At 39.7% G+C, this 27253-nt stretch overlaps 2 protein-coding genes across 6 annotated transcripts in view; one reads left to right on the top strand and one right to left on the bottom strand.

Moving 5' to 3' along the window:
• Nucleotides 1-416, bottom strand: part of MIDEAS (mitotic deacetylase associated SANT domain protein) — a 90948-nt gene extending 90532 nt beyond the window's left edge. The window contains exon 1 of one of the 2 annotated variants that reach the window (XM_039330347.1): nucleotides 300-416. The gene's annotated coding sequence lies outside the window, so the exon portion shown is untranslated. Of the gene's footprint in view, nucleotides 1-231 lie in introns of both variants that reach the window. The other variant, XM_039330174.1, reaches the window with a different exon arrangement.
• Nucleotides 247-26976, top strand: PTGR2 (prostaglandin reductase 2). Of its 4 annotated transcripts, none has more exons than XM_039330739.1 (10): nucleotides 247-379; nucleotides 12219-12298; nucleotides 13217-13335; nucleotides 14659-14850; nucleotides 15546-15716; nucleotides 16628-16837; nucleotides 20876-20997; nucleotides 22170-22257; nucleotides 22544-22583; nucleotides 26268-26976. In XM_039330739.1, exons 2-10 carry the CDS (start codon nucleotides 12262-12264, stop codon nucleotides 26330-26332), a joined length of 1044 nt encoding a protein of 347 aa, XP_039186673.1. In that variant the 5' UTR covers nucleotides 247-379; nucleotides 12219-12261; the 3' UTR covers nucleotides 26333-26976. The 4 variants fall into 4 exon arrangements, 3 of the variants coding, with proteins under 3 accessions (XP_039186673.1, XP_039186495.1, XP_039186577.1); XR_005555133.1 differs by having other exon boundaries at nucleotides 360-498; nucleotides 22170-22276; XM_039330561.1 differs by having other exon boundaries at nucleotides 360-498.
• The last annotated feature ends 277 nt before the right edge of the window (nucleotides 26977-27253 follow it).

Below are 27253 nucleotides of genomic sequence, written 5' to 3'. Positions count from 1 at the left end.
AGGGTTCAGTCGGCTGCCGAGGCCGCTCGCTTTTGCAAAACAACTCCGAGCCGCTCTGCTGTCACTCACTCGGCGCCTGCTCTGCCTTGTTCTATATTTGCATAGTCAACGCAAGCCAACCCCCTCTCTCTGTGTGTCTCTCTCACTCTCGTAAACTTTCTCCTGCAACTTGCTCTGCTTGGAGGGGAGCAAGAGCAGAAAGGAGCAAAACCAAAGTCCGGATTAAGCTACCTGCTGCAGAAGTCCACGGCACCGAAGAGCGGCCACAACCCCAATCCAGCGCGGAAGGACGAGCTCACCTCACCAATCCAGACGAGTGGCAAAGACGCCGCCGTCGTCAACCAGCCAAACCAAGCCAGCGCCAACTTCGCCTCTTGCGGTAGGATTCTGGGAAGGCGTCACTTCCTAGAGTGGTAGATTCCAAAACCAGCCTTTTGCAAGTCGGTGCCACCTCCTCGCGGTGCCCGGTTCCTCTGTCTCGACCGGTCGCGTGAGAAGGTACAGGACTTATTAAAATGGTGGGCGGTGATTATCGGGAAAAGGAAGGACGTTTTCGTATTGATAGCTCTTGGGATTCCTTGAACTGAGTTCAGCATACCTGAAACGCACTTTAGTCCTGAACGACGAGTCCAGCTTTGCACCAGTTCTGTTAAAACTTGGCGCTGGCGAGCGCCCCAGACGAGCCCAGTTCCTTGACACTTGAGACAGACAGTCCTACAAGCACTGGCCTCCTTCCTTTCAGTTTTGATCAAGATAATTAATTTAAAAAAGTTGCTGCCTTTCTGCAATTCAAATCTGGCTGAATCATTTGCTGCATACTGCCTAATGTGTTCTTCCTCAACCTAACGCTCTCTAGGAGTGTTAGAAATAATCATAGCCAGAAATTCAGGGGTGGTCTAGACTCAACATCTGGAAGGTGCCAGGTTGGAGAAGTTTGGCCTAATATTAGACCCCAGCTGATGTCACTTCTCTGCATTAGATTTCCTGTGCTTTGATTTGTTTTTGGGCTGTGTGTTCCTGTCAGGATCCTGTATTCTTGCAGACAAAGAGACAGAGAGGCTGTAGATATAGTACGCCTATTAGCCTAATGTGCTGTGCAGATCAGTCATATAAATTTAATTTATGGTATGTTGTGTGAACCAAGAGCATTTGGATGAGTTGATCGTGTGTGTGAATATAACTAAGAAATACTGCCTACTTTTCCATATCTTTCCCACCAGTTTTCAAAATGAGGGAGCCAGAATGACTATCTATAACCTGACATGTCCTTTCTCTGGCTATATTCATACAACACCCCTTACCCTTTCTCTGGCTGTGTTCATAGAACAACCCTTATTTAACCGAAACATTGTTTCTAGAATTAACAATGGGTTCACACATTACACCATATAATTTATGTAACTGATTTGTTTAGCAACAATTGATTAGATTCATGAAACCATCAAGCCCAAAAATCTCATTGCCGTAGCTAATGTGACACACAAAGCTGTGTTAACTTGTGTGTCCTGGGCAAATTCTCCAGCACCTTGACGGTTGAGTTTTTTCCTCCCTGAGCAGATCTAGAACCTTGTCCCAGCTGTTAATGCTTCTTGCAGACCTCCCTGCTTAGACATCTATTTACCTGCTGCCCTGTGTGAACCAACCTCTCTTTCCAAAGTAGTGGATGTGAATAGTAGAGGAGGATATGATACCTTATTGATAGGAAGGGTCAGGAATAGGACAATTGCTTATAGTACTGAGCCCAAAGGATTAGGATACAATGATAACATACTGTGAGTTGTGCTGTCATTTTGTGTGTAGGAGAATGCTGGAACATGTTGTATTTGAGCTGTGTCCATTAGCTGTTTCCCAATAGAGCTTATATATTGGCATAGTTGGCTTCTTTGTCTCTGTTTAGTGCCATTTTTTGGACTGGGTTAGTCTCAGTGGATATAACAGGTGACAGCTGTTCCATTTACATACAGTAGCAAGAGCAAAAAAATTTCCCAGCCCTCAGAGATGCCATTGCAATATAGGGTTCCTTTCTAATAGAAAATAAGAATATTGTATACTCTTCTGCAAAAGCAGCTGCAGGAATGACTAGATGGTTTACTATGATAAAATGCATTGTTCTGGGATATTTTACGTATGGAAAAAGTCAATAAAGAGGAAGATAGAGTAAGAAATAGTTGGATAGCACACTAACTTGGAAGAACAGAAGTTTATAAAAATATATTGTAATTTTTTTTTTTCTAACATGGTAATCTGGCACTAGATCAGTGTTTCTCAACCCTGGCACAATTTTAAGATATGTGGATTGGCTTGGGAATACTGGGAGTTGAAGTCCACACATTTTAAAGTTGCCGGGGTTGAGAAACACTACTCTATATTATTTGGTCTTAGTGTCAGACAACCAAGATATATGATCAGAAATATCAAATTAGCTTGCCTGAGGCCAAAACTGCATAGCAAAAGACTACAAGTAAAATTATTGCCTCTATGTTCAGCACAGTAATTATGTACTCTGAGCAGGATTCGTGAGTCTACAGTGTGACTCTATCCATGTTGAATTAGAAGCTATCCTCACCAAGAGTGCCTTAAATAACCACTTATTGAGATTGTGTATGCATTTTTTCATTATTGGTCTTCTGAAAGCTTTAGCTGTTCTAGAGGGTAATGAATTGTGCCTAATATATTGTGTCAATGTTTGTGTTAGTTTGATGTTAGGCTTTTTATGATATTTCATGTTTTCAAGATACAAATTCCTGGAAATTGTTTTTGTGTTTAGTAGGATAAATAGATCAATAGTATTTAGATATGATAACTTCCATTCCAGTTTTGACAGGCAAGGTTTAAAATGCATGCATACATTTTAAAAATGTTGACCCTAGTCATACTTCTTTTGGGTAAGCCTTCTGTAATGGGAATCCTGCTGTCCCAACCAATCTCCAACGTAATGCCTCTTTGCCTCCATCATGAACAGTATGTGAAGAGCAGCTCTTGTCAAGCTCTTAAGTCGCAAGCATACCGATATCCAAGTAGGCTTCAATAGAAAATGAATGATTTACGTATTTTTATTAGAAGTTTGAAAACATAACAAATGCTAATGATAATCTAGCTTTATCAAACTCTGAAAATCCTAGTTCCTTAAAGATAGCATCAGCATCTACAATGAAGAACTTTATGAAAATAATCACTACTTGGCCATGAGAAAAACACCACACGGATAAATTAATAAGCAGACATATATACACACTTAAATGTTGATGATATTTATTTAAGTATAAGAACAGACAGGAGAAGATTTGGTTACTTACTATCGGTCATGTTGGTGACATGGATTCTTGCAGAGCTCTTTAGCTGTTGGCTTTTCATTCCTTACATTTGTTCTTCTCACAACCCATATTGGGGTTTTTTCTTTCACTGCTGCAGCTGTTGTTGCTATGCTGTCTATACTGTTGCTATGATTTGTAAGACTTCTGCATTTGCTAGATCATGGTTGTCTCAGATTAACAGTGATATCATTCATTCTCCTTGTAGTCTCCTCTCTCCAGTTTCTAAATAAATGAGAACAGTTTAATAAGGAATAGTTTCTGGGACCTAATACTAGGCTGTAGGAGTTACCATTTTTACAAGGGTCAGATATCTGAATGAGTTTGTAACACCTTTCCAACTAATACACTGTATTAAAAATGTAAGTTATGCTCATAACTGTTTATATCTTAATGTGTTGGAAATGGTATTAACAGACTCCTTCTGACTTAAGGCCATGATAGACGAATACAGTTTTTCTCCTACAATGTCTATAATAGGGAGAAATTATAGCTACTCATATCTAAAGAAGAAAATATTGATTGATTAATTGATTGACTATGTGTTGTCAAGTCACTGTCGATTCTTACCCAATATGTTGGTAGATTTTCTCCAGGAGCTTCATTCCCCAACCTGCTCCTTCAGGGTTTCCAGCAGTACTGTAATTGAGTCAATCTGCCTTGAGGTTGGTTATCCTGTTCTCTTTTCCAGCATTATGAAATTTTCCAGAGAATTAGGTCTTTACGTAATACGTCCAGAGTATGATAATTAATACATGCTTACGTGATAATTTGGAATGAAAATTAAAATACCTGTAAGCTAAGACCAGTTGGACTTAATTAATATTTTATGGGAGACCACAGGGAAGCTAGGGCTGTAGATCAGACTGCTGAAAACAGATCCAAAGATCCCTGAAGAAGGCAATGGCAAGCAACACTGTTGTCAAGAAAACTGCAAAATTATATCTATACAATCAGACTTAGCTGTATTTGGGCAAAAATAAATCAGTAGCACTCTTATCTACAATGTGCCATATTGCTGCTTGTTAGCCCTTCACAGTAGACCAGACTAAAAAACCAAAGTTATGAATGCTAATATAAGGTTACAGTAAAAGAATCTTTAAAATCTAAATATGTTTTCTCCCCTCCCTTTATTTTTCTGAGAACAGGGTCAAGTTTGAGATACTTTCTCAAATTACATTTCTTCCTCAGACTCAAATTTCTTTTATCAAATCAGTGTCTTCGATGCAGCTCTTCTTTTGTTCTCAGAGTCATTCCTATTACCCATTACATTTCTGTGTTCACACAGCCCATTTACAGTGATTAACTGAACTGTTTTTTTTCTGTTCCTGAACTCACATGAAACCTTCATCTGTAAATTAATTGCATGGATTTGGTTTTCCCAATGTAGTAAAATATGATTGGCTGCTTTATAGATTATGCTGAATCTGACTGAATAGTTAACCAGAGAAGAAGGTAAATATTTGTTCAGAACTACCGGTAGTATATTTGTTTGGAATAGTTTTCATTTATATACTGTCTTTCAGGTCAGCATTAACATAGTCATACCTATTTCCAAATAAGCATACTGACTCATTTCAAAAGGTTGATTATGTGGCACCAAATGACAGATTTTGAAAGGTTGCATTTTATTTTATTATTATTTTATTTTATGTTTGAATTTGCCTATTAATTATGGTAATTCTATTAAAAAATGGATTTTTTTTCCTTCTGGTCAGTACAATATACTTGGTATTATAATAATAATAATAATAATAATAATAATAATAATAATAATAATAAAGGTGAATACATCAGGAGAGTGAAGAAGATCTTAAAGTCCAAACTCAATGGAGAGAATACCATAAAGGCAATCAGCACCTGGGCAATTCCAGTCATTAGATACACAGCTGGAATAATGGACTGGACTCAAGCAGAACTAAAAGCAATGGATAGGAAGACCAGAAAAATAATGACAATGAATCATGCCCTTCATCCACGCAGTGACATTGACAGACTTTATCTACCAAGGCAAATAGGTGGGCGTGGAATGCTGCAAGTACATCAGATGGTTGAAGAAGAAAAAATGGCTTTGGAAGAATATCTGAAGGACAGTGATGAAGATGCACTGAAATTAGTATATCAGGAAGGCTTACTAACTACTGGAGAGACCAAACTGGCCTACAAGAAAGACCAAATGAAGAACAGAATAGAGGCATGGGAAGACAAAGCACTACATGGCCAGTACATTAAAAAAATAGCTGGGAAAGCAGATAATAAAAAGACCTGGCAATGGCTAAGAGCAGGAAAATTGAAGAAAGAGACCGAGGGACTAATTCTGGCTGCACAAGACCAAGCCTTAAGGACAAATGCATATAAAGTCAAAATTGAGAAGACAGCAACAGACAGTAAGTGCCGCCTATGCAAAGAAGCTGAAGAAACAGTGGACCACCTGGTAAGCTGCTGCAAGAAGATCGCACAGACTGACTACAAGCAGTGGCATGACAAAGTAGCAACAATGGTGCATTGGAAGATCTGCAGGAAATATCATTTGCCTGTAAGCAAGAACTGGTGAGATCATAAAATAGAGAAAGTCATACAAAATGATAAAATTAAACTGCTCTGGGACTTCAGAATTCAAACAGACAAGCACCTGCAACATAACACCCCGGACTTAACAATTGTCGATAAGAAAGACAAAAAAGTCTGGATAGTAACGTGGCAGTGCCTGGAGACAGCAGTATAGACGAGAAAGAACTGGAGAAGATAACAAAATACAAAAATCTACAAATAGAAATAGAAAGACTGTGGCAAAAGCAAGCAAGGGTAGTACCAATAGTAATAGGCGCCTTGGGTGCAATCCCAAAACAACTGGAGCACCACTTGAACACCATTGGCATTGACAAATTTGCCATTAGTCAATTGCAAAAGGTGGCCTTACTAGGAACTGCTTCCATCTTGCGATGATATCTGTAATACCATCAAACATCCACATCTGCCCATCCCAGGTCCTTGGTAAGGACTCGATAGGTAGACAAATGCCAAATCCAGTCTGAACATCTGGCTGACTGTGCGATGATCCATAACAACAACAACAACAACAACAACAACAAGAACAACAATAATAATAGTAAAGTTGGAAGGGACCTTGGAGATCATCTAGTCCAACCCCTGCTCAGTCAGTGTTTTTTCAGCCTTGGCAACTTTAAGATGCATGGCTTTCAACTTCCAGAATTTCCCAGCCAGCAGGGGAATCTAGATCTGATCTAATTTAATGGAGCTTAATTGCATATGTAAGATTTCATCTTAAAAAAACTGCAGTAATAAAAATTGACCCTGAACTATAGCAGAAGACTGCAGTTCTGGGCTTATATATCCAGGATCCTTTCTTTCCAATAAATATGTGTACAAGTAGTCCTTGACTTACGACCACAATGGAGCCCAAAATTTCTGTTGCTAAGCGAGACAGATGGTAAGTGAATTTTGCCCCATTTTACAACCTTTCTTGCCACAGTTCTTAAGTGAATCACTGCAGTTGTTAGTAACACAGTTGTTAAGTGAATTTGGATTCTCCATTCATTTTCTTGTCAGAAAGTTGCAAGTATGACCCTGGGACATTGCAACCCTCATAAATATGAGTTGGCTATCAAGCATCTGAATTTTGATCACGTTACTGTGGAGATGGTGCAATGGTCGTAAGTGTGAAAAATGGCCATAAGTCACTTTTTTCAATGCCGTTGTAACTTTGAACAGTCCCTAAATCAGCGGTTCTCAACCTGCGGGTCGTGACCCATTTGGGGTCGAACGACCATTTCACGGGGTCGCCAAACAAGGCTGTCTGCCATTTTTTCCCCCTTTTATTTAGCTGTGCTACTCCCTTTTATTCTATTGGCTTTTGAAAGCCAATAGAATAGATTCTATTCAAGAGACTCTATTCTATTGGCGTTCGAAAGCCAATAGAATCTATTGGCTTTCGAAAGCCAATAGAAAAGAATAGAGTCTAATTCTATTGGCTTTCAAAAGCCAATAGGAATTGTCCAGGCTGTCTCTGCCCTGCTAAGCTCGCCAAAAGCCCCAGTCTGCAAACGGTGCTGCAAGGCGAACTTTCTGGAAAGCTTCCGTCCCTGCTGAGCAACTACTAAAAGTAAGTAAAAGAGGGCCAGGGGTGGGAGGTGGGAGGCCAGCGAGCACAGGGAGGGTTGTTGGCGTGCGTGGGGCCCGGTGGGTGCCCTACCTGCCTTGGGCTGGGTCAGCTGGTGCCGTCGCTGCCACTTGCCGTGGCCGCCCAGGAGTGCCTGGGCCTGCCTGCCGCCGCCCCAAATGGGCGGTGGCCAAGGTAAGGCTAGAGGGGCAGCGGTGGGCGCAGGGAGGGTTGCTGGCGCGCGTGGGGCCCAGAGGGTGCCTTACCTCCCTTGGGCTGGGCCAGCTGGTAACCCAGCCGGTGGTCAGCCTGCGCCGTCTCTGCCGCTTGCCAGCTACGCCTCGGCCGGCGCAGAGGGTGGTACCACGCATGTGCGGCGCTCCCGGGCAGGGAAATACAGGTAGTCCTCAACTTACGACCGGTTGCGGGGTCGCGGCATTAGGAAGGTTGAGAACCACTGCCCTAAATGAACTAACTATAAAACTGAGCTAGAATATTTTTTTTTCCATTGCCCTTTTAAATGGCTTTGAGTAGTCTTTCATTTCCCTTTTAAGAGAAGGCTGGGCCAAACAGAGGCCCTTTGAGCTTTTTTTTGCTTTTGTGACTTCTTCTCTTCTCGGGTCCAGAATCATAGGTGGTTGGAGACTCACGTCTGGGGTAAGTAAATCTGGGGTTTAGTCCAGATGAAAAATGGGATAAGTAAAGAAACTTTTTGACTCTGCTTCAGAGCACAGACTTCTTAATAGTTTGATGTTCCTTTATATTTCACAGTATATTGATTGCTAATGGATTATACACTGAAATAAAAAATTACTTTGCACTAATGTGTGCTGGATAATGACACTCCCCACTCACCCCAAAATACCATAACTATCTAATACATGTGAATAGTATGAATTACATTGCACAGTGTGCCCAAGGACTTGCTGTATAACGATAATAAAAATGTTCATGTTTTCTCAGATCATGAAGTTCTCAAAAGAAGAGAAACTGGTAGACTTAAAGTGAAAATAGGGAAAGAACTGTCTTGTGGAGACTACTTGAAGTATCCATCTTTCAGGAACTTGCAGCCCAGCAAGAAGGAGAAAAGCCTATATAAAACTAACATTAGTAGGAATGTGTAGGGAGTTACCAAAGAGAAACTTTGTAATGTTTGAGATGGGATGTGTCTCGTGTGTTGAAATGCTAAATTCAGAATATTGTGGATAGGAATTATATGCCCAGGCCATGCATAAAGTTTCTGAATGAGATCTGTCCCTTCCCAGGATCCAGTAACGCAGGAGTGTCAAACTCAATTTCATTGAGGGCCACATCAGCATTGTGGTTGCCCTCGAGGTGTGTGTGTGTGGGGGCTAGCATGAGCGTGGACTACTGGGAGGACGTGGCTGGGGTGGGTGTGGCCTACTGGGTGGGTGTGGCCTACTGAGTGGGCATGGCCAGCTCGACATCGCTCTCGGGGTGCCTGTGCAGGCCTGTGGAGGCCTGGGGCGGATTCAAGAGTCTGGCAGAGGACCCGGGTCACAGGGAAACCCACTCCCTCTCCATGCGAGGAAACCTGGGTTTGTAACCAAAGCATCCTCAGCGATAGCATGGGAGACCATCAGGAGAGGTCAAGAGGAAGGGTCAAGGGGATGGCAAAAGAGCAGTAGGGCTGCCCGGGGCCAAGTGCTAAGACAGGACTTCCCTCAGACCCTTCCTCCCTCTCATTATAATCTATCTTCCTTCCTTTTTTCCCTCCCTCCCTCTCTCCCACCCTCCCTTCCTTCCTCCATTACTCTCTCCCTTTTTTCCCTCCCTCCTACCCTCCCTCCCTACTTCCGTTCCTCCCATCTTTTTTCCCTCCCTCCCTCCCTCCTTTCCTCCATTCGTTCTCATCTCTTTCCTTCCTCAGAAAGGGGTGATGGGAGGGGGAGAGATTGCCAGCACTGCCATGTTGCCACTGGTCTTGCTATTCCATGTGGGCGGGCGGGGGCTGTCCTGATGAATGGAAAGCCTTGTGGCCGTGAGGCTGAAGGTGCTGGTGGGAAGGGGGTGGTGCTGATCTACAACCTGGTTGCATCCATCAAAGCCAGAATGCACTCAGCCTTAGATCCACGGGGCAGCCCCACTCTGCCCCCTGGGCACACGCGCAAGTGGAGTCTGGTGCCCCTGCTGGCTGTCTTGCCCCGCAGGCTGACTTCACCCAGGACGCCGGCACTGGGCGTCTCCTGTGTGCACACCCGGGGGGCAGGACAGAGGCGGCAGGGCAGCCCTGGAACCAAGCAAGGATCTTGGCTCCAGTGTTGGAGCATTCATAGCTTCTGGAGGCAGATTGTTCCACTGATTAATTGTTCTAACTGTCAGGAAATTTCTCCTTAGTTCTAGGTTGCTTCTCTCTTTGGTTAATTTCCATCCGTTGCTTCTTGTCCTGCCTTCAGGTACTTTGGAGAATAGCTTGACTCCCTCTTCTTTGTGGCAGCCCCTGAGATATTGGAACACTGCTATCATGTCACCCCTCATCCTTCTCTTCATTAAACTAGACATACCCAATTCCAGCAACCGTTCCTTATATGTTTTAGCCTCCAGTCCCCTAATCATCTTTGTTGCTCTTCTCTGTACTCTTTCTAGAGTCTCAACATCTTTTTTACATCATGATGACCAAAACTGGATGCAGTATTCCAAGTGTGGCCTTACCAAGGCATTGTAAAGTGGTATTAATACTTCACGTGATCTTGATTCTATCTCTCTGTTAATGTAGGCTGGCACTTTGTTGGCTTTTTTGGCATCTGCAGCACACTACTGGCTCAAATTTAAGTGATTGTCCACTAGGACACTGAGATCCCTCTCATAGTTGTTACTATTGAGCAAGGTACCACCTATACTATACCTGTGCATTTGGTTTTTCTTGCATAAATGTAGAACCTTACTTTTTTCACCATTGAATTTCATTTTGTTAGATAGCGCCCAATGTTCAAGTCTGTCAAGATTCTTCTATATCTTAAGCCTATCTTCTGGAGTGTTGGCTATTCCTGCCAGCTTGGTGTCATCTGAAAATTTGATGAATTCCCCATCTAAAACTTTCTTCTTTATCAACAAAGAGATGTTGTGTAAAGCAGGGCTCCTCAATGCCCAGTCCGTGGACCGGCATCGGTCCATGGCATATCAGAAACCGGGCTGCGCAAACAAGCAAAGCCTCATCCCAGGATGCAGGCCGCACACAAAACCACGCCACCTCAAGTTATGGAAAAACCTCTCTCCTTGGAACCAGTCCCTGGTGCCCGAAAGATTGGGGGCCGCTGGTGTAAAGGAACTCAGAACTCCATTGTTGATTAGCAAGATAGCCTTAGAAAATTGAACAGAATGAGACAAGATTTGGTGTAAGCTGGTGGGTGATATCTCAGTTTTAAAGATAGATTAGATAGGTCAGGGGCTGCAGAGAAAAAAAAATCAACAAAATTTATCTTGTTCATCTCCAGGGGAGTAAGTATTCTGTGCTCCCTTTGACTCAAATGCTTTATTTGATAATTCATGATAAAACCCACCATGCATTACACTCCGAAATTGATGAATCTGAATTGAAAACTAAAATTCAGTTCTCAAAAATGAACTAAAAAGAACTATGAACACTTAGGAAATCATTTTGTTTGGTAAATGGTGTAAGCATTATCTGCTGAAGCTGCTTGCTCCCTGTCAAAAACTCAGATTTTAATACAGTGTTATCATGAAGTTCTCAATATAATAGAACACTGCATATTTGACTGTCTTATTTATTTTCTGGAAATGGTTTAAAACACCATTAGAAATTGCATGCCCAATATGTTCCCCACATACCGTGCCTTTGATTTTTCCTACCCATGTGTAGGACTTTTCAATTTCTGCTTGCTGAAATTCATCTTGCTGGGTTTTGCCTATTGTTCCAACACATCTGGAAGGATCAGGTTATGGAAGTCTGATATGCAACTTTGACAATGTCAGCTGAATTTATTTCCATATGAAGTTATCCAGGTTAAAATGCTTTCAAAAATTTAGGCAGATTAGGATGGGCTTCCATTGCAAAAACAATCTCTGGGGCAGTTTGGCAAAAAAAGCTAATATAGATGATGTTTTTAGCATGAATTTTTGCTTGTCTAGTTCTTAGTGAAGCATTTTAGCACTTCTAGCTATTTCTCCCTTCTACATTCTGTTCTTTGCCAATCTGTTCTCTACCTTTTGTATCTGTGAACTTGTTTCCTTTCAACAAAGCGCGTTCTAAAGACTGTGAAGAAACAGTCTTCTGCACTATTTCCTGACAAATGCTCCAAGCCATGCTTTATTGTCTGTATTTTTATGGATGGGTAGTGCAGAACTAGCGGTAATTAATTCAATCTGCTCTCATCATATACACTTTCTTATAATTTCACCTCATTCTTACCCTAAACAAAGGTACATAGCTTTTCATAAGCCAAGGGATGCATTTGCTGAAAATGGACCTCCCCAAAGTAGAATGCAAGGAGGACAAAAAGAATAAATATGATACAAAATTTACATTGAATTTTATTTATATTAAAATTGATATTATTGTTTCCATTTCCCAAACGTATTTGTTTTTTCCTTCCAGGTATGTTAAGAATACAATTGGTTGAGCAGTTTTGAAGGGGCCCTGGTGCCATACCAAAAATCTTCAGAAAATTCATAGGGCTCTTAGTAATACAAGTCTATCATAAAACCAAAACCATATGCTTGTGTTTAATCATTGGTTAGATTTTTAAACTGCTTATTGACAATTGCCCTCTAGGTGGTATTAAACATTGTCAAAAATTTTTTTACAGGGAATCTGATTTTCATCTGTGCCAGATTTTTGCTGGAAGGCTGATGAACATTCAAAGAGTGGTATTGCATTCACGCCCTGGTACGTTTCTACTTGTTGGAGAACATATTTGAGTTTTGTGTCCTTGTAGAACAGTGATTCCCAAACTTGACAATTTTAAGGCATGTGGACTTCAACTCCCAGAATTCCACAGCCAGCAACGCTGGCTGTGGAATTCTGGGAGTTGAAGTCCACATGCCTTAAAATTGTCAAGTTTGGGAAACACTGTTGTAGAACATTGTAAATGGGAAGAGAAAAGGCATTGAAGAGATTGATTTCTGATGTGCACATCCAAAGCTTGTTATTACAAGTCTTCAACAAGACATTCTTAGCAGACATTTTCTAATTACAGATGTGTTGGTGAGAATATTTCAGTTTGTGTCAGAGCAAAAATATATAAACAAATAACCTAAATGAGATTGAAGTATGAAATGTGGAAAGTGCTGTAAACAATGTTGTATGTTTTAAATTGTGTACTCATGATTTCTAACAGTAGCTATAAGCAGTATTTACTGTGAATAATCTATTCTTAACTTTGAAAGTTATTGTATTGGTGCATTTCCTTCTGGCCTCTTGTTAATTTCTATTTCACTTGAAATTTATAAACAGCTGGCCATTCTTGCACTAAAATTGGTGGCATATATTTCCAGCTTTTTTACATTAAAATTGCTGTTCATCACAAACTACCTTACTAGAAATGAGGATATTTAGATACATACATCATGTTGAAAATCATCAAGGCCAACAGGAAGCAAAGCTTGGGAGGAGAAATACAAATAGAATTTGTAAAATCAGAACAGCGGCTGACCCAAGGTATTTCACAGAAGAAAAACATGCTTTTGTAAGGAATGTGAGTCCTCTGAAGTCAGATATGATTGTTGAGAAATGCTAATTTAACTCCCATAATCTCAAAAGGAAGGAGAGACCAAGGTGCTAAATCTTTGATCTGACTCATTCTAGGCATCAATGGAGTGCCAGTTGCAGAAAACTTCCGTATGGAAGAAGCCACCCTCTCAGACAAAATTGCTGAGGGTCAAGTTAAAGTCCGTACACTTTATTTGTCTGTGGATCCTTACATGGTAAGTGGGTATAATGAATATATTAAAATATCTGAAGAATATTTGGCCAGTTGATTCTTCATGTGATCTGCCAGTCATGTGTCACTGTAAATAGTGATTTATGGCAATAATACTAATACTACTATTACTACTACTAATAATAATAAAAGTTGGAAGGTACCTTGGAGGTCATCTAGTCCAACCCCTTGCTCAGGCAGGAAACCCTATACCAGTGATGGTGAAAATTTTAGAGACCAAGTGCCCAAAAACTGGCCCTGCCCCCGCTCTATCCCCTGCCCCGCTCCCGCTCCGCCCCATCAGTCACCCCACCTGCCTGCAGGGCCACTCACTGCCTCCAGGGCCTGCCGCAGATCGCCCAGGCAGCCCAGCAGTGCTATGGTGGTCACGCCCTCTGCCCGCGCCCTGCAGCATCAACTGTGCATGATGGGGTGTGAGGGCAGAGTCTTGTCTACACTGCCTGGCTGCCATGTTCTTGGCTGCGCTGCTCCGGGTGGGCCACGCTCAGGGGCGACTCTCCTTTAGGGGGGCTGCTGGAGAGGAGGGGGTTGTGGTGGGAGGTGAGGCTGGGGCAACAGCACATATGCGCACAGAGAGGGCTCCGAGTGCCGCCTCTGGCACCTGTGCCATAGGTTCGCCACCACTGCCCTATACAATTTCAGACAAATGGCTGTCCAGTCTAACAGAAGGGAATATTTTGTTTTGCATAAATACCCATGACCACAATTATAACACACATACTGCAAAGTATTTGGAAAGTACCTGAGCTTTTCGTTTCCTCCTTCCATGCTGATGGCTAATATGAATATGGAAAGTATTGTAGCTTCTACAATTGAAGCCAGTGTAACTGGGAGAAAGAATCATAAGAAGATCTCTGAATATATGTAAACCTTATACCATACATTAATTCCATTCTGAAAAAGTGTACAAATATTCTGCATGTTGTAATAAAAAATTCCAGCATTGGAATTTACTTTAGTTAATGTGAAGTAAACTTAGAGTTCTTTGTATAATAACTTTACTAATTACTAATCTTCATTTTCCACAAGATTACATCAGAAATTTGTGTTGCATAATTTGAATTATGTTTTTTCTAAGATGTATCATATGAACCAGAACAACCTCTTAGTCTGTCAGTAATAAAAATACAACCCTTATTCTTCCTTCTTAAGCTTTTAAAGGATTTATTGTATTATTTAGCAGTTTCCATATTTTTATTCTGACTAGCATTAAAATCCTTGTAGCTTCATGTTTTGGCCAGCTATGTGTTTTTTGAAAAGGATTGTGCTTTAAAGGATTCTCTTGCTATAAATAATTGTCTTTTAGCGGTGTCGTATGAATGAAGATGCTGGCTCTGACTACCTCCAGGCTTGGAAATTGTCTGAAGTTACTGATGGAGGTGGAATTGGTTGTGTGGAAGAAAGCAGAGATGTGCATTTTGCTCCAGGAGACTTTGTGACTTCCTTTACCTGGCCCTGGCAGACCAAAGCCATTTTAGACGGAAAGCAACTGAAGAAGGTAGCATGGTGGCACTTGTTTCCATTTCCTTTGGAGAAAAACAATATAGATGAGTGTGCCCTGACCTCTAGCAATATGTGATTAAAGACTATGGATATCCATAGGGAGGGGGTTGAATGGAGACGTGTAATGACAGTGCCCCAGGAGCAAGTATATAATAATAACATGTATGTGATGATGTTCCTGTAGTTTATTGGGGATATCACTGTTAAAGAACAACACCCACTATTTTTTTCATTTGCACAGTTGTTTATGGCACAGCATCCAATGTGGTACCAAAAATGTGGTTTTTAGCTGAGTACCAAAGGAACAAGTTTATAATGTTATACAGATAATTTTTGACTCTGTGTCAGCTTTTTGCATCCTGGCAACTGTCTAAACAATTCCTGCAGTTTTTTTCCCACATTTTCAGAAGTGGTTAGCCATTGCCTGTTTCATAGAGCTAAGAGAGAGAGTGACTGGCCCAGGTATCAAGGTAGCTTCCTATCTAAGGCAGGGCTGGAACTCAGTTTCTAGCCAGATGCCTTAACCATTGTACTAAACTGGCTTCAAATAGAACCACAAAACTTAAAAAAAAAAAGACAAAAAATGTCTACCAACTTTGAACCTTTTCAAAAAAAATCCAGCCAAAAAATCTGAATGGATCTTGACTAGAATGATAATGCTTAATTCAATCTGAAACTTTTTTTTTTCAGATCGAACAACACCTTGTAGATGGACACCTTTCCTATTTCTTGGGTGCAGCTGGCTTGACTGGGCTGACGTCTTTGCTGGGAATCAGAGAGAAAGGACATGTATCTCCAGGCTCTAATCAAACCCTGGTTGTCAGTGGAGCTGCTGGTGCTTGTGGCTCCCTGGCTGGGCAGGTAAGAAGCTATAAACTCAGTCTAATTTGTATTATTTGGACATACGGAAGCCACTATATTTTTTTTTCTATACCTCAGGAATAGATAGATTTTTCTCATGGGATACATATATATATATATATACCATGATAAAATCTATCTGTTCCTGATGTATAAAAAAATATATGGTGGCTTCCATATGTCCAAATAATACAAATTTCCCCCCAAATATATATATATATCTATATATATTTGAAGCAGAGACAGAGTTCGAAGATACAACAGTATCCTAAGCTTTGCAGAGGTAAAAGTTTATCCTGAAATCATCTCAGCTCCAATCAAGCCAACATTCCCAATTTGAGAAGACTTGGGGGTATGGGAGCAAATCTTAAACATGTTTCAAAAATCTCCAAAACAAAAAAAAGGTCTAAATATTTAGGCCCCATTCTTTCTGTAAGATCATAACATCACTAGTCACACCCCGTATGGTTCTTAGGAGACTTCATTTTATTTTTTTAAGTTAAAAGCTTTTAAAAACTCCTGCCTTTAATCCCAAAATTTAAAAAATTGCCTACCTCCATTTAGTCTTTCTTCCACCTCACATGCTATGTGGTATAGGAAGAGAGCTTCTATTGGCACCAACTGTTTCTTCCTGTTGCTAATAAATGTGAGCATCGCTGCTTTCATTTGAGACTATGACAAAGAATGACAATGGGTTAAAATATCCTTTTACCCATTTCATAATTATTGTCCAATTTGGTCTTCTCCCTCTCTGCTGGCTCCTTGTGAGAAAAGATGCAGAGAATGATTATTTTGTAACTGACAGAAAAATATAGATTTGTTTGGTTTGTTTTTTTTTTTTAAAATCATTGTGCTGGAAGACAAGTGATTGCAAAAAGCTGACTTTGTGTAATGGTTTTCTGTTTTCAAAGATAGGTCTCCTGGAGGGCTGTTCTAAAGTAGTTGGTATTTGTGGCACAGATGAAAAATGCAAGGTTTTGGTCTCGGAAATGGGTTTTGATGCTGCAATCAACTATAAGAAAGAGAATGTGGCACAGCAGCTACACAAACTTTGCCCAGATGGAGTGGATATCTACTTTGACAATGTTGGTGGAGACATCAGTGATACAGTAATAAGACAAGTGAGTGTGCTGTGCCTCCTTTTTGAGTCCATTCAGGAATTTGTGTGAATGCATGGATGGGTCAAGGTGAAGAGAAAAAAAAATACTATGTGCAGTCCCACTCCTGCTCCCTAGATTAAACTTCTTTTGGCTTAATGTGAGTACAGCTCTCCAGAGGATCTAGACCTCAAATATTGCAAGGGCCCAGATAGCTAGAAACTGGAGAAAGGACAGGAACACGTAGAACCCTCTTCTCTCTCCATTTTGAGCTCTGCATGAGTCCTTGTGTTGGTGCAGGATGCGGGGGGGGGGGGAGGAGGGGAGAAGTTATGGATGCATAATCAAAGGAATACAAAATTAAATTGGCACAGCATTCAGATAATCAAATCACCATCTTTTCTACACCAAGATATAACTAATCACTAAATCTATTTGAGCCACTCTGAAATGGCTTTGGATTCTTAAGATATTTTCTAATATAATTGTTTACCTAAAATTTGGCAGATAAATATGAGCAGCTAACTTGAAATAACACAATTTCTTTCCCATACTACTGTAATGTAATAGGGAATCTAATATACAGTATATGCCGCCGTATTAGGCGACCCGGCGTATAAGACGACCCCCGTCTTTATAGCCGGGCCGCATTCCTAGAACGTCGTCTTATACACCGGAAACTACCAGTATTTCCGGCGTATAAGACGACTTGGCGTATAAGACGACCCCCGTCTTTGGTGCCGATTTCAGCGTTCGTGGAAGTCATCTTATACGCCGGCATTTACGGTATGTTGGAATATATGTTCTTCTTTTATATTGTTCTATCACATTTGTGGAGTTTTGTTAGCCAAGGAGGACACAAGATGCTTATTACGCACATATCTTTAATTTATGATTTTTGCCAGCTCTGATTTCCACTGATATAGCCAATGAATGCAAAAATGTTTTTCATGAAGATTGGAGTAAGTTTCTTCTCTGCATTTTGTTTGGCTTTGTGGCTGAAAGCTTTTTTCTTAAAGATTTTCTGTATATAATTCACTTCTATTCTCATCCAAATTAAGTTGCGCAAGTCCTCTAATCTCTATCACAGTGGTGGCGAACCTATGGCACGCGTGCTACAGGTGGCATGCAGAGCCCTCTCTGTGGGCATGTGCACCATCACTCTAGTCCTAGGCCTTCAGCTGGGTTTTATCTTTAGGCCTCCGCCGCAAAAAAAAAAAAAAGGTTCAATCAATCAATCTAAAAGATCTTGCAAAATTGGAATTGATTGATTGAACTTTTTAGTCCCACCCAGTTTGCTGTTATCACCAAAGCCACGCCCACCCAATGGGCTACGCCCACCTGACACCCAATGATACATAAGTGGGTTTTGGGTTGCAGTTTGGGCACTCGGTCTCTAAAAGATTTGCCATCACTGCTCTATCACATCCTCATTGATAGCTGAGGTATGCTTAAAAGTCTGGCCAAAGTGACAATGTGACCCATATGTTTACATTACGTATTACTCACAGACTAATTAGTAATGTGAAGCCACTCTAGTGATATTAGAACACTTGGATTCATTGAGTAAACTGTATTTAAGTTAATCATAGTAAATATACTGTCGCACATACAGTTTTGGTTTCACTGGAGTCACATCCATAACAAACCATGATAACATAAATGTGACACATCTTATTATATCATTACACACTATAGATGCTGCAGTTACACATTTATTTGCATTATGACATCTAATGCAAGAATAACTTGTGGCATTTGTGTGATATCATAATGATGTAAGGGTCATCATTTGTCCTTTTGCCTATACCACAGGTCCGCAACCTGCGGCTCCGGAGCCGCATGCGGCTCTTTGAGCCTTCCCCTGTGGCTCCCAGCCTCCTCTGCCATTTGCAGAGAGACACAGAGACAGAGAGAGGCAATTGTGCTTCCCTGCTTCTCTCTCTCTCTCTCTCTCTCTCTCTGTGTGTGTGTGTGTGTAAAAGAGAGTGCACTCACAATGTTCTCCGAGGAGCTGAAAAGCTTATTGGGCGGAGCTCCTCCCTTTGCTGCATCTCTGCAGGAAGCAGGAAGGGCAGGAGAGAGCTAGCTAGCCCAGCTATGCTGACTCAGGAATTCTGGGAGTTGAAGTCCATAAGTCATAAAAGAGCCGAGGTTGCCTACACCTGAGCTTGTTGGAGAACAGCTTGAAGCCAACTTGCCAAGTGAGCAGCAGATAGGAGAGAGGGAGAGAGGGGGGCAGAGAAAGAGAGAGAGGGAGAGACAGAGAGAGAGAGAGAGTGGGGGAAGAAGACTGGCAGACCAAGGGCAGATAGAGAAGGAGAGAGAGAGAGAGAGAGAGACCCTTTTGACATCTAAAATGAAGATAACACTGCATATATCCTTTTTTACCTGTGTGTGTATGTGTATATATATACATACACACACACACACAAACACACACACACCTATAATAAAGGTAAAAAAGGATATATGCAGTGTTATCTTCATTTTAGATATCAAAAGAGTTTTGCGGCTCCCGGTGTTTTGTTTTTGGTGGGAAACAGGTCCAAGTGGCTCTTTGAGTGTTTTGGGTTGCCTACCCCTGGCCTATACCATGGATGCCCATACAGTATACAATAACTGAGGTGAATAGCATTTTGATTCTTTTTTCTTTACTCTTATTTTTCCTATAGAAGAATAAGTGAAACATATTGCTGGTTGCTGCAACAAAATGTAGACCAGACAAATGGGATGTTCTTCTGCTGTTTCAGTACATGTAATAAAAACACACTGTTCTTTTAACAGTTCTCTTAAGTCAACCCCTTGCTGTTTAATGTTCTATTGCAATTATATTGCACAGTTTTCAGACTGTGCTTCCAGGAGAGCCATGATGCCTGCTTTAGCCAGCAGCAACTTGTTAAGATAAACTGTGGGAAAAGGCCAGCGTAAATCAAAGCCTGCCCCCACTTTTGGGAAACTCTAGCTGTTGATTTTCAGAACAGTATTTATCAGCCTTATGCTCCAACTTGCAGAGAGGAGTAGAAGATTACTCAGGAAGATTTAGCAATGTCCTTGTCACGTTGCTTTGCTATGACTTTGGTTCTTACATATACTTTGACTGAAAATTGGCAAAAGACTAATTTACTCCATCCATCATAGCCTTTTTCACCTCCTTGCTCCAAGGCTTTTGATTATCCTATGCATTTTTCTCTATTTTCTCAAGCAGCTATGATTCCAGCATACCTTCTACTAGTTTCTATTTGCAGAATGTAGTGTAACTGAAAATGAAGTGTGGGCAGTAAGGGCTTTATTATTAGTGCAAACAAGAAATAATTAGACATATTCTTCTTTACCTTAGCAGCAGTCCCCAGCCTTTCAGGCTCTGTGGAGCAGCAGCAACAGCAGGGGGATGGCCTTTTGGTACACGCACCACTTGTGCAAATGCAGCATTGCAAACTTGCCTACTGCTTCTGCAGCCCATTCCCAACCAGGCCGTGGCCCAGTATTGGATTGTGGACCAGGGGTTGGGGGAACACCTGACCTCAAGGATACATCTTCTAAGAGATATATAAACAGGACTAATATATTTGGATGATACCTAAGTGGCACAAAACATAAGATTTATGTTTATTTGCTGCAATCTAGTGGTTATTCACATTTTTGAAGGTCAGATATGACAATCCCATGCATGAATATATATTTTTTTGACCGTTCATGTTTGTAAATCCTTACAATTTTTTAAAAGATAACTGTAAAACACAGTAATGAATATATTGAGTTGGCAAATATGCAGTCTAAATTCTAATCTGAAAGAATAAGTGAAAAAAGAATGTAATCTCACAGCTTTGTTTTCTATATCTGAGTCCTGGAACACTTTCCAGGATCTTCTGTAACATGCAGAGAAGTTGGAGTTTTGGTGTATAAGGTTAAGAATCATAAATATGAAAAAAACCTATTATTGTGAACCATTTCATATCAGTTATAAGTTGAAGGAGTAACTTTCCCATCCACAGTATTTCTAAAAAATACTCTTAAGAAATAAAAACTGCAATGCTCTATCAGTCTTTTTGTTTCCAATAGATGAATTCAAATAGCCATATTATTTTATGTGGTCAAATCTCCCAATATAACAAGGACATGCAGTACCCACCTCCTTTACCTCCAGAGGTAGAAGAAATAAGGAAATCACGGAACATTACTAGGTATTGTTCATTGGCTTATTATTTCTCTGAATGAAACACTGAATAAAATTTTCTGAAATCTGTGAATGCTTTTTTTTAGTTCTAAAAATTGCTTTTCTAGATTGATGCACCATCTGCGAAACAAGGTCACTCAAATAATTACTGGAGTTGAACTTGCAGCTTTACAGAAAATTCTATCAGTGACAAAGCTCTTTGATAGAAAAAGAAAATAGGAAGGCTGATTTCCATATATGCTAAGGGAAACTGGAGTTGGAACTACAGTAACAAATATACAGCTAACCTAAAACTTCATCAGTGAGAAATGTGATATGCTTCCAGTAGCACTCAAGTCCCTCAAACCATGCATTTGAGTTTTACTGACTAGAGAATGAGAAATAATTTTGTGCTTTATTTGCACATTCCAAAGCTTAATGTGTTACCTGGAGAAGATGAAGGCATTTAATAGATATTTGATCAGAAATTTAAAGTGATGCAGCAGAAGGTTGATCCACCCTTTCCCAGCCTGGTGCTTTTTATATGAATTGTATTAGAATTCTCCATTGTTCCCAGTGAGTTTAGAACAGGGATTATTCAATTATTCTGTTGCATCGGAAAGTCATTTATCCTCTGTTTCGAGGTGTGTCTTTTGGAGTAGGCAAAAGATGGGCACTAAATTCACGTTGTGTCAACTTTGGAACGGCACACATATAAAGGTTCTAGTGTCCCAATAGGCTAAAATTTATTTATTTCAGATGAACCATTTACACTGTTAAAATATTAGACCGATCGCATCGCTATTTCCTAACCCTTTAAATTATGTCTGCTGGACTGTGTTGCCATTTCTATCTGCTGCAAACAAGACAGACCAACATACTGCTTGTTTCCACCCATGACCAATTTGACAACTTTTGTAGTTTCTCTTAATGATTCTTAACATTGAAAGTTGTTTGATCTGCCGAAGAAACAATTTATTTTGGACTATAACCTATTGAATTATTATGTATGAAACTATAAATATTTTTCTGTAAATGATGGTTACAATTAGATGGGAAATTTAATTGTTGCCCTAAGTGTTTTTTATGATAATGGTAATAGTTCCCCTTTGCACATAAAACTGAATCAGAAAGGCATTTCAGGATGTTTTTAATGTTTAACATTTGACTGCTGTGAGATGTCAATTTCATTCTTCACAGAGAAAGATTCCTGGTTTTGAACTACATGGAGAAATATTCAGCTAGTACTCTGCAGCTTTGTCAGTGGATAAAAGAAGGAAAATTGAAGGTATTATAAAAATCAATAGGTAAATTGCTCATGCTGCAAGCAATCATTTTCTTTCATTGACATTTTCTTTTCTTATTTGTTGTGGTTGCTGAAGCTGAATGAATAACTCATTTCACCTTATCTACAATGAATAGAAAAGCTTCTCAGAAATCATCTGATTAGGTGTAACTATCTAAATAACTGAGTTTTAATAATTTTCAACTGTGTTTAATGAAAGAAAAAAAGGCTAGATTGCATCAAAAGGGAAAAATAACCTTTAATATTATTTTTTTAAAAAAAAAAACAGGTCAAGGAGACCATCGTGGAAGGCTTAGAAAACATTGGAGGTAAGAGATTGATTCTGTCTTTTGACTCTATATCCTTGATTAAAATATATGGACACAGGAAGATCTCCTGCTTTATTTCTGGTTCAAATAGCAAAATTGACCCGAATCTGAATGCCATTGCTATTCATAGTTAAAGAATGCTAAATATACTTCTTAATTAATGTCTTTACATTTAAACTGAATGTATTTAAAGGTTAAAACTGCTGAATCTAAATTCTACAAAACTAATAGCTCCTAAAATATTGTCTTACTATCTTTGAGCATTTTAAAAAAAAATAAAGTAGCAACTGTTATATGCTTCTTACACTATGCATTTAGAAGTAATTATCTGGCTTAATTTTATTTTTCACAGCAAATTCAACCTATCCAGCAATGAATAACCAATTCTTTATGACAGAATTTCTAGGGAGGTCATTATGTTTTTGTATATGTGACTAGTCTGTGTATAAGTGAACTGGAAAACCATATCCATAATTTCTGCTACAATCATTTGTTTTGGCATAAATTGTGATGAAAACAGTGTTTTTAACAGCATGGCAGCATGGTTGGAGAATGGGAGCTGAAATCCCAAGACACCAGGTTGAGGAAGGCTGAGCAATCTAATTCTTACAACTATAGGTAGAATAGAGCAGGAGTCCCCAACCCTTGGTCTGTGGACTGGCACTGGTCTACAACATGCCAGAAACTGGGCTGTGCAAACAAGTGAAGCCCCATCCATGGGATGCAGGGAGCATGCAAAACCACACTTCCTCCAGTCCATGGAAAATTTTCTCCCCAGAACCAGTCTCTGGTGCCCAAAAGTTTGGAGGCCGTTGGAATAGAGGATCAAACTAAAAATTAATTAATGTAAGGGATTTCATTTGCTGACCTTATATCAAACATTTGGCTTTGGTTTTGAAAAGAGAAAGGATCTGTATGCCAAGAATATGGAGTTCAAATTACTTGCTAGTAAGACACCCATTACTATTTTCTATCATCATCTTCATTAAAACAAAATCCCCCCTTTCCTAACGGATTTCTGTTAGACAGTAGACAAAGGTTTTTAGTTCACCCTTTACCAATTTGTGAATTTCTCTTTTGCGAGAATTATACTTTTCACTTGCTCAAGGTAATTTACATTCAAAATAATAAAAGCCAATAGACAAAATACAGGTAGTCCTCGACTTACAACAGTTCATTTAGTGATTGTTTGAAATTACAATGGGATTGGAAAAAGTTAACTTATTAATGTTTTTCACACATGATCATTGAAGCATCTCTGGTCATGTGATCAAAATTCAGATGCTTGGCAACTGGTTCATATTTATGACGTTCTGGAATCATGTCAATGGGGAAGCCAGATTCACTTAACAAACCGTGTTACTACTTAACAATTTCAGTGATTCACTTAACAACTGTGGCAAGAAGAGTTGTAAAATGGGGCAAAACTCACTTAACAAATGTTTCACTTAACAACAGACACGTTGAGCTAAATTATGGTCTTAAGTTGATGATTACCTGTAATGATTCAATACATTCCATCAAGTCTGCGTTCCAAGGCCACCTAAAATATTTTATTCTGGACATCCAGAAAGGAGGATGAAATCTTGGCCTCCGTACATCACTTGAGAGCCTCAGGTCAATTGCAACAACTGCTGGTTTTATCTCATGTCGTGAGATTAAAAAAAAAAAAAAAGAGTTGGAACTGATCACACAGATCTTAAATACCATTAGAGTTCAGAGGTGAGATATAAGAATACTGTATGCAGGGCCATGGCTCTGGAGGCCTTTCAAGATAAGGAGTTATCTTGAATTTGGCCTAGGAACTGAGAGAACTGTTGCAGTTATCCAAGTTCTGGGGCTGCTGAATGAAAAGGGGAGAAGGAACCAGAGGAACTTTGTAAGTGTGAGAGAAAAAAGAGGCCAAGAAACCGAGAAAGTATATAGGAAGATATCGCCAAAGAAAAAAGAATGGTGATTGAAAAATGAAGAGTTTTTTGAAAAAAAAAAAAAACCCACCAAATTTGTAGTTCTTCCAGAAGCAGAGCCCTATGAACTAAGTGTAGTGGGGAGAAGGGGATTGAGTAATACCTGAGGAATGTAAAGAAGAGGAAAAACAAAAATGTGCATGGGGGGGAGGGAATATAAAAGGGTCGTCTACTTATAAAAAATCAAGTTACAAATTTTCACCCATGTGAACAAAGCTTCTGCAACTCCAACCCAGAAGGTCCTGGAAAGCAGAAGATGGGAAAGGGCTAGTTTACTGCGTGCTACATACATGTGCTTGGCAGCACCATCACACATTGGGAGGCTAAGCTTTTGGATGCTACTCTGTCCTGTCTGTTCACTTATCTCTTGGTTTAGTTTGCAGTGTTCTTCCTTTGTGTAATGGGTAAAATAAAAATTGTATACTTTTTAGGCTTGGACATACAAATAGTTCCTTGGAATGCAAACTGTTCATAAGTAGAGGGCTGCCTGTATTCCAAAATTGAAAATCCACGTAGAGGCTAGAAGTTATTAATCAATTCAGAGCAATTGAGTGCTTGCATTATCCTGCTGTAATAATTGCACAAGAGTTGAGAATGCAGAATCAGCTGGTACAATGGCCACTGCTTTGCTTTAGCCTGGATCAGTGGGGATCTGCTTGGGGCTAGCCTTTGAACTAAAATTGCTCATGCAGCCGCATGAAAGAAAACACAGAGATTTAAAACTTGTACCAACACTATGTTTTGGTGAAAAAGTTTATTTAAACTTTTGTTTCATCATAGTGAAGAATCAGGTTGCAAAGGAGAGGAATCCCTATTTGTGTGGTCCTACATATATGTATATTTGTAATTCAAGCTAATGGTGTGGCTCTGATAATAGCAAATCTATGTTGTTATCTTGGTGACAATATGGAACTGGTTTCTCACTGTCTACGGATTTGTTTAAACTATCCAGTCTAGCCTATTGTCCTACACTTGCCAGATAGGTTTTCATCTATTTATTAACCAAATCCAAGCCTCCTTAGTTTGTTCAAGTCCCGTAAAAATAGGCTGGTGCTGCTGCTTGCACATTAGTGTATTAGAAATATGCAGTATATAGAAATTGACTTCTGTGGTATACCATATATACTGTACTAGCTAGCTAATTCAAATGATTTGAAAACAAGTTGCCTCTCTCCCCATAAACAAATTTGTCAGCCTGAATACAGATTTCTTGCCTTTATTATTTTTATAACAACTCAAGGCAGCAAACATATTAAATACTCCAATGACCACCCTGTGAAGTGAGTTGGGCTAAGAGTGAGCAACTTGTCCAAGGTCACCCAGCTGACTTTCATGGCTAAGGAAGGACTAGATCTAACAGTCTCCTGGCTTCTAGCCTGGTTCCTTAACCATCATGGGTCCCCAACCCCTGGTCATCCACAGTATGCCAGAAACTGCACAAACAAGTGAAGCCCCATCCGCAGGCAGCACACAAAATTACGCCCCCTCGGGTCCATGTAAAAACCTCTCTAGGGAACTTGTCCCTGGTGCCCAAAAGGTTGGGTACCGCTGCACTGGACCACATTGGCTGTCTTTAACAACATGGGCTGACTGTTGAAGGAAAAATAATGTTCTTTTGTACATTTAAGTTAATTCAGAAAACTTCTGTATTGAAAATAAAAATACCAACATAAATATTTCAGCTTTTGAATTATTTCATCTTTTTTTCCTCTTACAGCTGCTTTCGTATCTATGATGACTGGGGGCAACATTGGAAAACAGATAGTGCTTGTTTCCAAATAAAACCAATTTCTGACCTATTTTGTGTCTACCAAGAAAGGAAATATTTGCATAGTCTGGTATGGTCTTAACCTTTGTATCTCTATCCCATTTTGATGATTAATAAAATCTTTTGAATTTTAATTTTTTTCTAAGTTCTTTAAGGACTTTTTCTTCCCTCTCTAGAGTTTCTTTTTCAATCAAAATGTGTTTCATAGTCTTCAGTAACTAATGATAAAATATTATTACTGTACCACTGCTGCAGAAATATAAACTCTGTATGTGTAATACAAAACTAAGGTTAGTTTTAGGTGTTTGAAGGAATGTTTGCAAGCAAATTATCATGGCTCATTTGGCCAATTCGTGATTTGGTTTTCTTCTGCCTTTGTTAATATCTAGAAAGCAATTTTCTAATAATACTATAGTAGTGTTTCTGAATTTGAGGATAAATGTAAGCCATAGTTGAACAACTAGGATTTTGTAACCAACTTCAAAACTTTAAATTAAGGTTTTTCAAAAAATAAACCATGGCTTACTCCCTGGAAGTAAGTAAACCAATTAGACAAACCATATATTGACTTACGTTTTGGTTATGTATAAATCACACTCTAATCACTACTGAAAGTAAAACAATAATGAGAATCTATTAAACTTATTTGTTAATGTAATTCTCTGGCTTGGCTTCTCTTCTGTGATACACTATTTTTTCTGATGCATTAACAGTGAATGAATGCTTTTAGCTGTTCCTATTTTCTCTAACATTTCATTGTTACATACATTTATTTAGATTAGAACACTAAACAAGAAGAGACATTTCTTAATTATATGACTAAGTTATGGGATGAAAAAACCCTTCCGTACAGTTTATGTCCAAATGTTCCAGCTTCCAAAATCCAATGTAGCGTCATGACCATGAGAATTATGACAAAGGAATTCTCTGAATTC

Source organism: Crotalus tigris, unplaced genomic scaffold (assembly GCF_016545835.1).
Source record: "Crotalus tigris isolate CLP2741 ecotype Arizona unplaced genomic scaffold, ASM1654583v1 scf7180000017545.3456711, whole genome shotgun sequence".
Lineage (NCBI taxonomy): Eukaryota > Metazoa > Chordata > Lepidosauria > Squamata > Viperidae > Crotalus > Crotalus tigris.
The sequence above is the reverse complement of the archived record's forward strand: the minus strand, read 5'-3'. Positions and strand labels throughout refer to the sequence as shown.

Excerpts from the sequence above, each read along its gene's own strand:
- PTGR2 (XM_039330739.1), top strand. The coding sequence starts at position 12,262 with ATGAACATTCAAAGAGTGGTATTGCATTCACGCCCTG. Across the intron at positions 16,838-20,875 it reads GTGATACAGTAATAAGACAA|ATGAATTCAAATAGCCATAT; the intron begins GTGAGTGTGCTG and ends TGTTTCCAATAG. Across the intron at positions 22,258-22,543 it reads TAAAAGAAGGAAAATTGAAG|GTCAAGGAGACCATCGTGGA; the intron begins GTATTATAAAAA and ends AAAAAAAAACAG.